The sequence below is a fragment of the Hemitrygon akajei genome, chromosome 4, assembly GCF_048418815.1.
Source record: "Hemitrygon akajei chromosome 4, sHemAka1.3, whole genome shotgun sequence".
In the NCBI taxonomy this organism is placed as follows: Eukaryota; Metazoa; Chordata; class Chondrichthyes; order Myliobatiformes; family Dasyatidae; genus Hemitrygon; species Hemitrygon akajei.
Genome location: NC_133127.1, coordinates 37,874,605 through 37,890,489, shown reverse-complemented (window position 1 = coordinate 37,890,489; position 15,885 = coordinate 37,874,605). Strand labels below are relative to the sequence as shown.

Below are 15,885 nucleotides of genomic sequence, written 5' to 3'. Positions count from 1 at the left end.
CGCTGGTGAGACCACAGCTAGAGTTCCATGCACCAATTTGGTTATCCTGTTAAAAGAATTATAGCATTAAGCTGGAAAGAGCATAGAAAAGATTTATAAGGATGTTGCCAGGATTCAAGGGATTGGGTTATAGGGAGAAGTTGGGTAGGGTAGGACTTTATTCCTTGGAGCATAGGAGACGGATGTGTAAACTTATAGAGGTCTATAAAATCATGAGAGACACAGATAGGGTGAAGGCACAGTCTTTTTCACAGCTTTTCCAGAGTGTTGGGGTTTTAAGATTTAATAGGAATGTGAGGGGTAACTTTTTACACTGGGTATGGTCAATATATGGAATGACCTAACGAGGTAAGGGATCATGGTACAAAGTCTTTTGGCCAGAGGAAGTGATTAAGACACTAAAAAAAAGATTTGACCAGGTAGATGGATAGGATAGAGAGATTTGAGTCAAACTTAGGCAAATGGGACTAGCTATGAGCATCTTAGTTGTCATGGATGAGTTGTGTTGAAGGGCCTCTTTCTGTGCTGTACGACACTAAATGAGGAGGCGTAAAGACAAATGGCTGTGGGAGGAAGAGACCTGCTGACAGAAAGGCTCCTTGAGCCAAACGGTAGGTTAGTGATGTGGTTCCTCCTTGTGATTCTACGTGAGGCTCACATCAGGTAGAGACACCCTGCCTTCCTCCCACACATCTGATCATTAGTTCCCAGGAGGTGGGCACTACCTGCACGACCAGCATTTATTGCTCATCCCTAAGTGCTCTTGAGAAGTTGGGGGGGGGGGGGGGGGGTGAACCACCTTCCAGTGAAGGTGCTCCCATGGTGCTATTGAACTCCCCACCCAAAGTTCAAAGTAAATTTAGTATTTAAAAAACATAGAGTATATGTTACCATATACTACGATGAGATTCTTTTTCTTGCAGGCACTGATGGGGAAAAGCTGGCTGGTGGCGTAGTGGCATCAGCGCTGGACTTTGGGGCGGAAGGTGCCGAGTTCAAACCCAGCCGGCTCCCATGCACGCTTGCCATCCGTGCTGGGTTGAGCGCCGAGCTAGCAACTCGACCTTGTAAAGAAGAAATTGCCTGCTATAGAAACATCAACAGCTAAAAGTTGATGGCCTATGCTCTCTCATGAGTTGAAAGGCAATTTCTCTCTCTTCTCCCCCACCGATGGGGAAAAGAAATTCATGAAAACTATACATAAATACACAAAGACCCAATGAGCAAAAGAAGACGAACAATGCAAACAAAAAGTAATACTAAGAGTAATAGCACAGTACAGGCTGATCAGCTCAGTTCATGGAGTTATGCCAAAGTTTTTTAACCTACACTAAGATCAATGTAACGCTTCCCTCCTACACAGGCCTCCACTCTTCTACTATCCGTGTGCCTATCTAAGCTTTTCTTAAATGCCCCTAGCGCATCTAGTTGTAAAGACTCCCGAAAAGTGAGTCTGTAGGTTGTAGAGTAGCAAGAGGAGCGGTGATTGGTAGTGGGAGTTCCAGCGGGAGTCCAGGTCCACGCTGCCTGGACGTGACCAGCCTGACTCAGGGACATTTCCTCCTTTGCTTATTGATGATGCATCATCCACCGTTAACTTCTTTTAGCGTCACTGATCTGTGTGAAGCCGCCTTGACCTGTTCTTGGCAGTCAGCTTCGGAACTAGTGTAAAATAGAGCAGGACTAGCAACGCCTTATATTTTTGTTTCTTTTTCTTGTTCCACAGGAATTGTTTTTAAGTGGCTGCAATCTATATTCTTGCCTTTTATCGCTCCAGTTGCTCTTGGATACACAGCCACCTCCCCAGTTAACTCATTGTTTCAGAGAAAAGACAGAAACGGCTTAAAGTCAGCTTGTTCTAAGGGAGGGGTATACTGAAAGTGTGAAAGAGGCAGGCGTGAGAGTGGGGGCACAGGAGGGTGGAAAGGTTATTGACACCATTCAATCAGTATTTATGATGGTGAATGTCGATGAGCTGAGTTCACCCAAGAACTATTTCTGTTTTTTCTCTCTTTCTAGGCATCTAAGTTCGATCCAACCACCCGTTTTGTATGAAAACGTGGGCTTCACATGCTGAGCCAGCATTTAATTGCCCATCATCGAGAAGGTGGTGGGGAATTTCCCTACTGAAGTTCTGCACTTCTTGAGGTGTGGGTGTACCCACAATACTGTTAGGAAGGGAGTTCCAGGATTTTGATCCTGGAGACAGTGAAGGAATGGCCAGATATTTCCAAGTCAGGATGGTGTAGGCTTGAAAGGCAAGTCCCAGTTGGTGGACTTCCCTATGGTTCTGCTGCCCTGTCCATTGAGTTGGTAAAGGACCATCTCAGCAACAGCAGCTTCCGTTTACATAAAATGCATGGAAAAATTACCTCAAAATATTTCGGGGGAGTACTATCAAACAAAATCAAGCTGATTCCACACCACAGCAGTAACTAAAGACATGGCCAAAGAGATAAGGTCAAGGGACATCTCAAAGTAGCAGAGGTCTATGGGAGGAAAATCCCGAATTTGGTGCTCTGTCCATAGGTGTGGCAACCAGAGGTTGAACAATGGCATGAAGGGCAGAGTAAGAGGCCAAAGTCTGCACAGACACATGAACAGGCAGGGAATGAAGGGGTATAGACCACATGCAAGCAGATAGTATTTGCTTAGATTGGTATCACAGTTGGCACAGTCATGGTGGGCCAATGGGCTGTTCCTGCCCTGCGTTCTAGGTTGAAAGGGAGCAGAGATCTTGCATCGCTGTGGGGTTAGAGAAGGACTGCCAGACTTGTTCCTCTGTGTGATTAATGTCAGCAGGAACTCTTGCCAAGAAGGGCCTGGCATCAAGTGATTAAAATTCCTGGAAAGACAGGTGTGTGAAGGCAGAGCCAACAGATAACCCTATATCCTGACACAGGATGATCCTTCCAGTCAGCATCTGAAGCCCATATGGCCGAGCTGATCTTATGGTCACTAAAACCAAATGCCTGGACCTCAGAAACCCAAGTCGCCCGCTGATGACACCAATAATTTGGAGCCCAGACACATTGGAGTGGGGCTACTGAATGGTTTCAGGGCTGTCCAGGGGTTGTTGGCCAAGGAAAAGGAGATTTAATAGGAGTTTCAGGATTACATATGATTCAGGTTAATGAAACATATAGAGTCAGAAAACATGGATTATACCAATTTAAAGATTTAAGATATTCTGTGAAAGTACCAGAGAGGATAATATCTTACAAGAAGTGTGTTTTGGGACACAAAGCCATTAACTCAATCATCCAAATCATTGAACTACAACATAAAAAGAAGTGGTCCCAATACTGACCCCTGTGGAACAACAACAGTCACTGGCAGCTATTCAGAAAAGGCTCCCTGTATTCCCACTCTCTGTCTCCTGCCAATCAGCCAATGATTTATCCATGCTAGTATCTTTTCTGTAACACCATGCACTCTTAACTTGTGAAGCAGCCTCATGTTAGCATCTTGTTGAAGACCTTCTTAAAGTACAAGTACACAACATCCACCAATTCACTTTTGTCTATCCTGCTTATTCAGTTTGTCTGCTATTTCCTTATCCCCCCATTACTAACTCTCCAGAACCATTTTCCAGCAGCCCAATGTCTATACTCACTTCTCTTCTGCTCTTTATATATCTGAAAAAATAACATTTGGTATCCTCTTTAATGTTGTTGGCTAGCTTATGTTGATATTTCATCTTTTCCACTTTTATGGCTTTCTTAGTTGCCTTCTGTTGGTTTTTAAAAGCTTCCCAATCCTCTAACTTAATTTTTACTCTATCATATGCCTTATTTTTGCTTTTATTTTGGCATTGACTTCCCTTGTCAGCCACGGTTGTGTCATCCTGCCTTTAGAAGATGACTTCTTCTTTGGGATGTATCTATCCTGCACCTTCCGAATTGAACCAGACACTCCAGCCACTGCTGTTCTGCCGTCATCGCTGCTAGTGCCCCCTTCCAATCAATATTGGCCAGCTCCTCTCTCATTCCTCTGTAATTCCTTTTACTCCACTGTAATATTCATACACCTGAGTTCAGCTTCTTCTCAAATTGCAAGGTGAATTCCATCATATTGTGATCTATGTTCCCCAAAGAGTTCCTTTATCTTAAGCTTAATAAGCTGGTAAGGAAGGCGGGCTCTGTCGTGGGCAAAGTACTGGAGAGTTTAACATCGGTAGCTGAGCGAAGGGCGCTGAGTAGGCTACGGTCAATTATGGAAAACCCTGAACATCCTCTACATAGCACCATCCAGAGACAGAGAAGCAGTTTCAGCGACAGGTTACTATCAATGCAATGCTCCTCAGACAGGATGAAGAGGTCAATACTCCCCAATGCCATTAGGCTTTACAATTCAACCGCCAGGACTTAAGAACTTTTTAAAAGCTATTATTAATGCTTTTTGAGATAGTGATTTAGATGCATATCATATTTTTTTTACTGAGTTAAGTATTGTATGTAATTAGTTTTGCTACAACAAGTGTATGGGACATTGGAAAAAAAGTTGAATTTCCCCATGGGGATGAATAAAGTATCTATCTATCTATCTATCTATCTAAGCTCTAATTAAATCCAGTTCATTATGCAACACCCAATCCAGAATAGCTGATGCTCTAGTAGGCTCAACCATAAGCTGCTCTAAAAAACCTATCTTGGAGCATTCTAAAAATCCTCTCATGGGATCCAGCACCAACCTACTTGTATATTGAAAATCCCCTATGACTACCATAACACTGCTCTTTTAACATGCCTTTTCTGCCTCTCATTGTAATTTGTCACCCACATTCTGACTATTGTTCAGAGGGCTGTATACAACCCCCATTAGGGTCCTGCTTCTTAACTTGATCCATATGGATTCTACATCATCCAATCCTACGTCACCTTTGTTAAAGATCTGATTTAATTTTTTACTAACAGGGCAACACCATCCTTTCTGCCAACCTGTCTGTCCTTTTGATAGAACATGTATCCTTGGATGTTAAGCTCCCAACTATGATCATATTTCAGCCATGACTCAGTAATGCCTGCCAATCTATAACTGTGCTACAAAGTCACCCACGTTATTCAGATATTGCATGCATTCAACTATAACAATGGGAACTCAGCGTAAATGTTCCCCCAGAAAATTGTAGAAACATTTCTGTAATTCAATATAACTCTGGGAGTCAGTGGGAACTTACCCACTGGAAATAGGGAAAACATTCATGATTGGCAGGAATTTTGTAGGGCCCTGGAGAAAGCAGAGGGGTCTGATCAACTGAAAACCCTCAGCACGAGACGATGAGTGAACCAAACCCCATCAGATCACTAACACACATCAAATGCCGACCTTCAGTTTGTGCTCCTTCCTGTTGACGATGACGGCTGTGATCTGTTGGTCCATGAAGATCAGGATGGTGATAAGGAGAGCTGGGAGGCCAGCGGCCAGACACACCCACCATGGATTGCCTCCGAATGGTGGCACAAACCATCCTCTCTTTGGGTTGGTTGGCTAAGGGAGGAACAGTAAGTTAACAAGTTAAACAACAGGGCAATAACCATTGTCAGGAACACACATTCCTGTCAACACCTCCCCCCCACCCCCAAAACACATTAACTTGAATTAGAGTCATACAGAATGGGAGCAGACCCTCCAGCCCGACTAACTCATGCCAACTGTGTTTCCCTGTGAGCTCGTCCCATTTGCCCATATTTAGCCTATAGCTCTCTAAACATCTTCTATCCATGTACTTATCTCAATGGCTTTTAAACATAGCTTATGCGCCTGGCTCGACCACTATTTCTGTCAGCTCATCCTGAACATGCACCACCTTACGTATGAAAAAGCTGTCCCTGACGTCCTTTATAAATTCCTTGCCTCTGCTCTTAAACTTTTCCCACTTTATTTCAGCACCTCTTTCCTGGGGAAAAAGGCTACATGCTTTGTCCTGACGAAGGGTCTCGGCCCGAAAAGTCGACAGTCCTTATAGATGCTGCCTGGCCTGCTGTGTTCCACCAGCATTTTGTGTGTGTTGTTTGAATTTCCAACATCTGCAGATCTCCTCGTGTTATGTGCTTTAACGCTGTCTATGCCCCCATGATCATACATACCTCTGTCAGGCACCCCCTAAATTCAAGAGAATAAAATCCTCTCTGGTAACTTAGGCACCCCCAAGTCCAGGCAGCATCCCAATATACCTTTTTCTGCCCTCTTTCTAGTTCAATAACATCTTTCCTATAAAAGGGTGATCAAAACTGATGACAATGCTCCAAATCACAGAACAATGAAGCACAGAACCCCAGGATCAATCACCCTTGCCAGAGGACCCACGTGGATCACGTCAGTAGCTGGATGACACCCCCAGGAGATCATGTGCTCAACCTCCCATGCAGGATGTCTCAGCAGAACACCTGCGCCAATGCTCGAGTGCGTGCTGCCTCTTTTGATGGCGATACTAAACCACGCCACCACCTGGTTCGTCAGTGGAACCGGGGCATCTTAGTCGGCGTGGACTAGATTGGGCCTAATGACTCATTTCCACGCTGGCTAACTCTGTGCCTCTTGGAGGTTGCAGGTAGTTATGGATAAGTCAAATGTGTGGGTAAAGACCAGGTAACGGGAGTGTAATGTGGGGAAAATGTGAAATTACTCATTCTGGTAGATAAAATTAAAAGGAGGTATATTATTGAAATAGTGAGAGATTACAGTTATTGAGGGATCTGAGCATGATTTACTAAAGGCTCAGATGCAGGTACAGCAAGTATTTAGGAAAAATAATAAATAGGTTAGGCAGCTAGTATCTTTTTCTCGGTGTCAAAATAGCTCATACCAGAGAGTATATATTTAATGTGAGAGGGAGTAAGTTCAAAGGTGATATGCAGGACAAATGTTTTTTTAAACCAAAGAGAGTGGTGGGTGCCTGAAATGTGTTGCCAGGGGTGGGAGTGGAGACAAGTACAATAGAGGCTCCTAGGTAAGCAGATGCAGTTCTGGTCTCTATACTTGAGGAAGAATATACTGGCTTTGGAGGCAGTGCAGAGGAGGTTCACCTGGTTGATTCCGGAGATGAGGGGGTTACCCTATGAGGAGAGATTGGGTCGTCTACAATTCAGAAGGTACTTGATAGAAACATATAAAATTAAGAAAGGGATAGATAAAATACAGACAGGAAAAGTGTTTCTACTGGTGAGTGAGACTAGAATTAAGGAAATATAGCCTCAAGATTCAGGGGAATAGATTTAGGACAGAGATGAAGAGAAACTGCTTTTTTGAGTGGAGTGAATCTGTGGAATTCTCTGCCTAGGGAAACAATAGAGGCTACCCCACTGAATATATTTAAGGTAATTAGGTCTTAACATAGCAGGGAAATTAGGAGTTATGGGGAAAGAGCGGGTAGGTGGAGTCCACAACTAGACCAGTCATAATCTTATCGAATGGCACAGCAGGCTTAACAGTTTGCCAACTGCTGTTCCTATTGCTTTTGTTCTTATAAATGTACAAAGAAGGGAAGGATATGGGCCATGTGTAGGCAGAAGGGATCAGCTTTGTCAGGTGTTTAATTACTCATTTAATTAGTTCAGCACAACATCATGGGCCAAAAGGCCTGCTCCTCTTTCACGTTCAATGTTCTAATAAAATGTTACCAATTATTGCTGGTGGAATTGAAGGTGAAAGTTAGGGAAATTTGGTTTTAGTTCAAATTCAAGATCAAGTTTAATTATCATTCAACCATACATGAATATAGCCAAATGAAACAGCGTTCCTCCAGGGCCAAGGTGCAATACACATTATCAACAGCAAACAGCGCACTGCACATTGCACAAGTAGCACATACGGCTATGATTTCAGAAACGTAGTCACAAAGAAGAAAAAAAACTTGCCCCATGTCCCAGAGTAGAATGACTGTAAATTGATGGTAAGTTGTCCTGGTCCAGCTTGTTCTTCCACACAGCTAACACTGGCGGCAGCAATGAGTGAACCCACCAGAGAGCAGTGCTGAGCAAACACTAGAGGGCAGCACCAACAGGAGAGACCAACCCCTAACCAACATGGACTCTAGTGTGCCCACCACACCTCTGCTCTCTCTCACCAATTCTGGCATCTCTCCCCTGGACTGATGCAACAGGCGATCCTGCGGCATGGGCCTAGTCCTCGCCCCAACTGAGGCAGCTCAGCTTCCCCGTTGTCGGTCTCGCCAATGAACCAGAGAACCGGACTTGCAGTATTCTACACTACCAATGGTCAACAGGGTCTTGCAATTAAAATAAAAATGTCTACGGCAATCACTGGCTCTGTTTGTTGCATCACGCTCCGTCTTGACACAACGGGTACACAAGTCCAGGTGACAACACAACAAAGCAAGTCCAGCTCCATCGTTATTAAGCAACTCACTGACGAGATAGTCCTTCAGAATTTGATGTATCCAGTTGTGACTTGCAATCGTAATAGGATGTACAGAACACATAAATACACCTTTGAATGAACTCAAGGTGGCCACAGCAGCCAAGTGTGCCACCATCTTCTCAACTTGCTCTTTGGTGTACTGTGGCGTTTTGACTCCTCATTGAAGAAAGGATGTTAATGCATTAGAAGCAGTTCAGAACATTTACAACACCCAGAAAGGGTGGAATGGACTGGCCTGTGCCTTATTCAGAAGAGTGAGTGGAGATTTGAGGAGGAGGACTGACTTGGAGAGGAAAGTATGGGTGTAAGACCAAAACAAATAGTGAGAATTCCTGTGGATATACACATCGGAAGGAGGAGGCTAAGGCAGGTATAGAATCTCCCCACCTGGGGTTCATGGACCCCTCAATTAATGGTAAGGGTCCACGGCATAAAAAGGGTTGGGAGCCCCTGCTCTAAAGAATAAGGTTGGTGAATTAGTAACTGGAGCAAAGAAATAACAGGTATGCCAGTCTTCACAGCAAATATCACTAATGTGGAGGTTTGTAAAAATCCCAGTCACAAGGCAGGAAGTATTAGAGAATCTCACAGGTTGTAAAGGTGGTCAAGTCACCAGGATCTGACTGTCTGCACCCAGGAGACAAAGCCACTCAGCTGAAAATTTTCAAATTGCAGGAGTCATCACTAGATTGGGAAATAGCCAATGTGGCTCCCTCGCTCGAAGGAGGAGGAAGACAGAAGGCCCATCATCTTTCGTTGGCCAGAGTCAGAGATGAGACCTTCCCGTTTCCTCTCCTTCTCTCCAAGCACGTTAACTCTGGGTATAGACAGACTGACCAGTGCCTTCCCTCAGGGGCAAGAGGTTTAGTCACCCCTGTGCAACACACACAAAACTCAGCACCTATGGAGGGGAATAAACAGTCGACATTTCAGGCTGAGACCCTTCATCAGCACCCTTTCATCTCTGTGACTGAGGAAGGGTTGTACATATAAGGCCGACTCGCTGACTATTTGATCCCAATTGTATCTGTCTCGGATGGCATGGTGCTCATTGAAACTAAAGCTAGCAGTTTAAATTTCTTTACACTGCACCTGACACGTGACCTGTATGACAGCTTTTGTGTGTGTGCATTGCTGATGGAAAAGCAGCAAATGCAGAGTGACACCAGCTGACCTCATCTACACTGCTACCACTGGCACCTCCAGCTCAACCTGAGAGGGCTGGTTTAACAGGAAGTTTTGAAAAGGTTTGCTGAGCAGTGGGAATTGGATTGTACCAGACATCTGCTTCGGAGTGCTGGCACAGGCACTGTGGAATAGCCTCCTTGTACACTGTATGTGTCCCCCAGGTCTTTCCTTGAACAAACCCCATGCCATCTCAATGCTTTACCTTCTGATAAAGCTGCTGATGGCTCAGAATGGATACATCAAGGACTTGGTGCGAATCCTGCCACTTGTTCTGTGTTCTGAAGAGGAATGGGGAGCAAGCAGAGCCACTGCCCGACAGCCCCAGCAGTGAAGGTTCTATTCCGGCCTCCGGCATTGTCTGTTTGGAGACTGGATGTTCTCCCTGTGACCACCTGGGTTTCCCCTGGGTGCTTCAGTTTCCTCCCACAACTCAAAAATGTGGGGGTCGGTGGGTCAACTGGCCACTGTAAATTGCCCCTCGTGTAGTGGAGGGGTGGTTGATGGTCTACATAGGGCAGGTAGGCCAAAAGGTCTATTGCCCTGCTGTAGAGCTCTGTTACTCCATGAGAGCCGACCACTGTGGGCACAGTCTGCGGACCAATGGTTTCACGTGATCTGCCGCTTGGACAAAGAGAATCCTTCACAGCTTTGGGATGTGGGATGAAATTTAGCCCCGGGAGGTAGCAGGGAGAGATTGCATCTGAGGTCAGGATTAATCCAGGATTTCTGGAGCTGTGAGTCAGCTGGATTACCCACTGCACCACTCTGCCATCCTGGAGATGAGAGGGGACAAAGTCACGGGGATCAGCAAAGGATGTGAAGGAGACTGACTCCCTTATGCACAAGTGTCCAGCAATGATTAACAGTTACAGATTCAATAGGAAATTTCTGAAGGGAAATAGATAAACATCTGGAAAACACTAATTGGTAGTGTCATTAATTTCATTCTAATTTGAAAGAGTCAGGAAAGGTGGAATGGGCAGAATAGCCTCATGCAGCTGTTTATGAGAAAGACAATGAGATGTTCTGAAACTTCAGGAGTCTTATCAACCGTGGTCAGTCACAGCAGCCAATATCAGTTTAAGCTCCCGAATACACATTGGGAAATGTTTCAGAGATGGAGACAGAAAGATTCATACCTTGAACTCGCTTGGCACGATTAGCTTTGGTGTGTCGACTCCAACCAGGACATCCAAGCCGCAGAAGATCAGGATGGTCAGGATGATGGCAAAGTCACTGATTAGCTTCCGGATCTGATGGGGGGGGGGTTTGTAAACAGAGGGAGAGACCAGTGAGTGGGGATCCTGCATAATGCCACCCAGCTACCTGTCTTCTCCCCGCTAAGCCAGGCATTGTTTGGGGAAATTTTCAGCAAGTGAGAGTCCTCCTGAGAAGATGAACTCTCCTCCCAAACCTGAGTGGTTCACCCAGTTAGAAAGACACAGCTGAACCTGGGATCAAATACTCCTTTGAGACCTTGCTCAGAACGTAAACCTTTTCACTATTTTCTGTTCCTCTTTTGCACTGTTTATGTTTTGTAATTTATGGCACTTTTATGTATTGCATTGTACTGCTCCACAAAACAAAACGTTTGATGACATGTCAGTGATAATCAAAGTACTTCTGTTCATTTGTCTGTCCCCTTGAGCAGTTGGAGCGTGGTGGAACTATCCCTGGCTATTATTAAGCTCTCAATCATGTCACAAACAGCTTAATATTACAGCTATTATTTTGTTTTGCCTCATTACATATTTGCTCCAGACCACAATTTCAAAGGTTTCTGAGAGGTTTTGAATTTGACAGCATTCAAATTCAGAGGGCATAGGTTCAGAGGTGAGGGACTTAGAAGGGATATTGGAGCAGCTTCTTCTCGAAAAGGGTGGTGTTTATATAGAAAGAAAGAATTTTTGAGTCAAGTAACATTAGAAACATTTAAAAGCCATCAAGGTAAGTATATGGGGAAGAGAAGTCCAGAGGTCAATAGGCCAAACACAGGCAGATCTGATTGTCAAGTTCACCGATGATGACAGTGGGGCTCATCACTGTCAACTATGAGAAGAGGAGGTGGAAGAGTTTGAGGCCTGGAAAGACCAGTCTCAGGGTAGAATGCTGCATACACACTTTGATAATAAAATAATCTTTGAAATAGCCCCAGCCTGTCCATCCTATCCTCGTAACTCAAACCCTCTTGTCCTTGTCAAAAGCAAACTACCGGAGGACCTCAGCGGGTTGAGCAGCATCTGTGGGGAAAAGCAATGGTTGATGTTTTGGGTCCTGATGCAGAGTGTTGACAGTTCCTTTCCCATCACTGATGCTGTTTGACAGGCTGAGTTCCTCCAGCAGATTGTGTGTTGCTCCAGAATCCAGCACCTTTCGACTCTTGTGTCAACATGCCTCGGAACTTTATCTGCATTTTCACTAGCTTAATCACTTCCTTCCTATAGTGTAGTGGCATAAAAAGTGCGGTCTCACTGACATACAGTCAGCTGGTCACGCAGTGTAAGAGCTCACACAAGGCGGCACCCTGCTCACAAAGCTCCTGTTGGCTGTGGAAGCAGCCTCTTGGCTTCACAACAGATACCTGATGGCAAATAGGATTTCCACTCTGGTTTTGAGTTACCGGCTGCTTTTGCCTTAATGCAGCTAGTTTATTATGTTTCTCTTTGCTCCCTTGCCTGCTGATCTCTCACTGGTGTCTCCGGTTTTACCACGACACTTGCATGCCGAACTCACTCTGATGTTGCAGGGAGGCACAGACTGAACACCGCACAGCAGCATCCCACAGACCGACAATCACTTGGTCTGGGCTGAATAAGAGGCATGGGGTGGAAGGTGGTACAGAATGTGTCACTGAACCAGGTTCCTCTGCTCCACACCAGACATGACAGCTGTAGAAAGCTCCTCCCAGTCCACACACCCACAGCGTAATCTCATGTGGCTCCACAGAACTTGTGAAAGGCACCATAGAAATCTAAGGCACTGCACTTCACCCAGTTACGGCAGGTAGTATCACAGCTCTAAGGGGTCCAGGACCTCGTTTGCTGTCTTTGTGGAGTTTGCACGTTCTCCCTGTGTGGGTTTTTGGGATGTGGGAGGAAACCGGAGTACGTGGCACAAAGTTGTGTGGGTTGGTTGGTTAACTGCACACCATAAATAGAAGTAGTGGAATCTGGAAGGTGTTAATATGGAGTTAAAGTTACAGAGAAAGGAAATGAGGAATGGACTGCTCTGTGAGCCAACAGAGACACAATGGGTTGAATGGCCTTCCACTGTATTGTAATAAATAGTATTTTCTTTAAGTTGTACAAATTAATCCTAGTGTACAGTGAATGGTGGGAGAAGTCTGGGGTGTAAGTGGATGGGGATGTGAGTGGAAAACAGGATCATTATTATTATTATTGTTGTGTGTTTATTTTTTCTCAGCTCAAGCTGGTAAAACCCGAGGTCCGGAAATAGCCAAGCACAAGTTACAGGAAAGATACTAGCATGGATAAAGCAGTAGCTGATTGGCAGGAGGCAAAGAGTGGGAATAGAAGGAGTCTTGCAACACACTCAAAATGCTGGAGGAACTCAGCAGGCAAGGCAGCATCTATTGAAAAGAGTACAGTCAATATTTTGGGCTGAGACCCTTCAACAGGACTGCCTTCGATGCTGCCTGGCCTGCTGAGTTCCTCCAGCATTTTCTGCGCCTTGCTTGGATTTCCAGCATCTGTAGACTTTCTCTTGCTTGTAACAGAGGGAGCCTTTTCTGGTTGGCCACCTGTGACTAGTGGTGTTCTACAGGGGTTTGTGTTGGGACCACTTCTTTTTACATTGTATGTCAATGACTTGAATGATGGAATTGATGGCTTTGTTACGAAGCTTGCAGATTATACGAAGATAGGTGGAGGGGCAGGTAGTTTTGAGGAAGTAGAGAGGCTACAGAAGAACTTAGAAAGATTAGGAGAATGGGCAAAGAAGTAGCAGATGGAACCCAGTGTTGGGAAATGTATGGTGATGCACTATGGTAGAAGAAATAAAAGCATAGACTATTTTCTAAATGGAGAGAAAACTCAAAAATCTGAGGTGTAAAAGGACTTGGGTGTCCCTGTGCAGGATTCCCTAAAGGTTAATTTTCAGGGTAAGTCTGTAGTGAGGAAGGCAAATGCGATGTTAGCAATCATTTCAAGAGGACTAGAATATAAAAGCAAGGAAGGAATGTTGAGGCTTTATAAAGCACAGGTGAGTCCTCACTTGTGAGTTTGGTGGTCCTGGACCCGTATTCACTAGAATTCAAAAAAACAAGGGGTGACTTTATTGAAGCCTATCGAATCGTGAAAGGCCTTGATAGAGTGGATGTGGATGGGACGTTTCCTATGGTGAGAGAGTCTAGGACCAGAGGACACAGCCTCAGAATAGAAGGGTGTCCTTTTAGAATGAAGGTGAGGAGGAATTTCTTTCGCCAGAGAGTGGTGAATCTGTGGAATTCGTTGCCACAAGCAGCTGTGGAGGTCAAGTCTTTATGTATATTTATGGCAGAGGTAGATAGATTCTTGATTGCTCAGAGCATGAAAGGATACAGGGAGAAGGCAGAAGATTGGGACTGAGAGGAAAAATGGTTTCAGCTATGACGGAGCAGACTTGATGGGCCAAGAGGCCTAATTCTGCTCCTATATCTTATGGTCCTGTGATACCTCTTGTAGATATTACTATTGTGACAATGATTCCTATATTTTTATTATTATGATGTTTCTTGAGTGTTTCCTGGCTTGCTTTACAGTAATTTCAAAGTTTACTGAGAGGTTCTGCCTTCTATAAAATGCATATTTTGGTAGTCAGTGGACTAAAAGGCCTGTGCGCAAGCCCGAGACCAGAATTATTGATTGGTCCATATTTTTGATACCTAAGGGTTTGCTTCCTCGACCCACCAGCTTGCTCCAGTAGCCATTGGGCTGTATCCGGGTTTCTCTGATATTATAGAGCTGTGCTCCAACATTGAGTTGTCTGGATAGCTGCGATTGTATTCCCTGGAGCACGGGGGACTGAGGGGCAGCATAAGGGAGGTTGAGGGGTATTGATAAGATGAATGTATACAGTCTTCTTCCCCCTTGTGTAGGGGAGTCCAGAACTAGAGACCTTGGTTTGAGGTTGAGAGGAAATAGATTTAAAGGGGATCTGAGTGGAGGTAGGTAGCAGTGGTGTGTTCCATCAGTATATTCAGGAAGTTCCCAGAACAAAGTTTTGCGGGACAGTTAACAATAGGTTATTGGCAAGGGACAGCAGCATTCACCTTGATACAATCTGCTCAATAACCCCAATGCCCTCCTGCCACTGTCACATCATTCAGACCTCCGTCATACTGTATCCCACACCAGCCCGTTCCACCATCACCAAACTGTGTTCCCAATCCAACTGTGTCCGTAGTTCCTTCCCAAATCACTGACCTCTCCCAGTCCCATCACCCTGCGAGACCTCTGCATTCCCCCAACCCTGGCTCCAGTTTCCATGCCTCGCCCTCTGCCCTGGATTTACCACTTATTGGATAAGAATGCTCCCAGCATTGCATGTGACAGGTCCACCTCTGAGTTCATGCTCTTTGCTGGTAGCTTAACATGTAATACAAATTAAATAGCCTCTGGTAGACTGGCACCAAGTGTTGATCTATATAACTCACCCTGGTTGGGAAATAGGGGCTGGTTTTGAAGTTCTTTAGTGTCATTGAACAGCTGTAGGTACCGAGGAAAAGGATGAATGACATCAGGGTGACATCTGGGACATAGTGACAACTTGCACCAACCATGTGGCCTCCGTATTTCAGGCATTCTTTCTTGGACAGTAACGACCAGTCAATGCTTGTGTTCTGGGAACAGGAAAAACAAAAATCACTTTCTTGGAAGTCCACACAATGATTATAATCCTTACTACATTGTATCTGTTTGAACTTGATTGAGGTTTAATCAAGGTTCTGTACAAACTGAATGGTTTCCCTTTGTTACTCAACTTTCAGCAAATGAACCACATCGATGTTTTGATGGCTGCAATAACCCAGTTGCCTGTTGGATCATTAACCCATTCAGAGTATTTCTCAAGTTCAGCACATCTTTGCATTTCACACCAACATGCAACACCACACCTGCATACACTGAAGTTAGTTACTCTTGTGCTGGTGCATTCTAAAAGTTTATGTGTTGCATCTTCTTCAGCATAAATCACGTATCAACAATCAGCTTCATTCGAAAGCGTTGTAATTGCCCTTCATTTCTCAGGTCCAAGTTACTCCTGGTATCGATAAATGCTTCCCTGCCTTATCCTCTCCTTCCCGAGTTCTGCTCAGCA

General features: G+C 44.8%; 1 protein-coding gene across 6 annotated transcripts in view; it reads right to left on the bottom strand.

Annotated features, from left to right (window-relative positions):
• Positions 1-15,885, bottom strand: part of LOC140726256 (electrogenic sodium bicarbonate cotransporter 1-like) — a 199,507-nt gene that overhangs the window by 29,756 nt on the left and 153,866 nt on the right. For all 6 annotated transcript variants that reach the window (XM_073042380.1, XM_073042382.1, XM_073042383.1 and 3 more), the window contains 3 exons: positions 15,224-15,409; positions 10,710-10,823; positions 5,329-5,490 (listed from right to left, as the gene is read on the bottom strand). In XM_073042380.1, the coding sequence (XP_072898481.1) occupies positions 5,329-5,490; positions 10,710-10,823; positions 15,224-15,409 (462 nt within the window). The remainder of the gene's footprint in view (positions 1-5,328; positions 5,491-10,709; positions 10,824-15,223; positions 15,410-15,885) is intronic.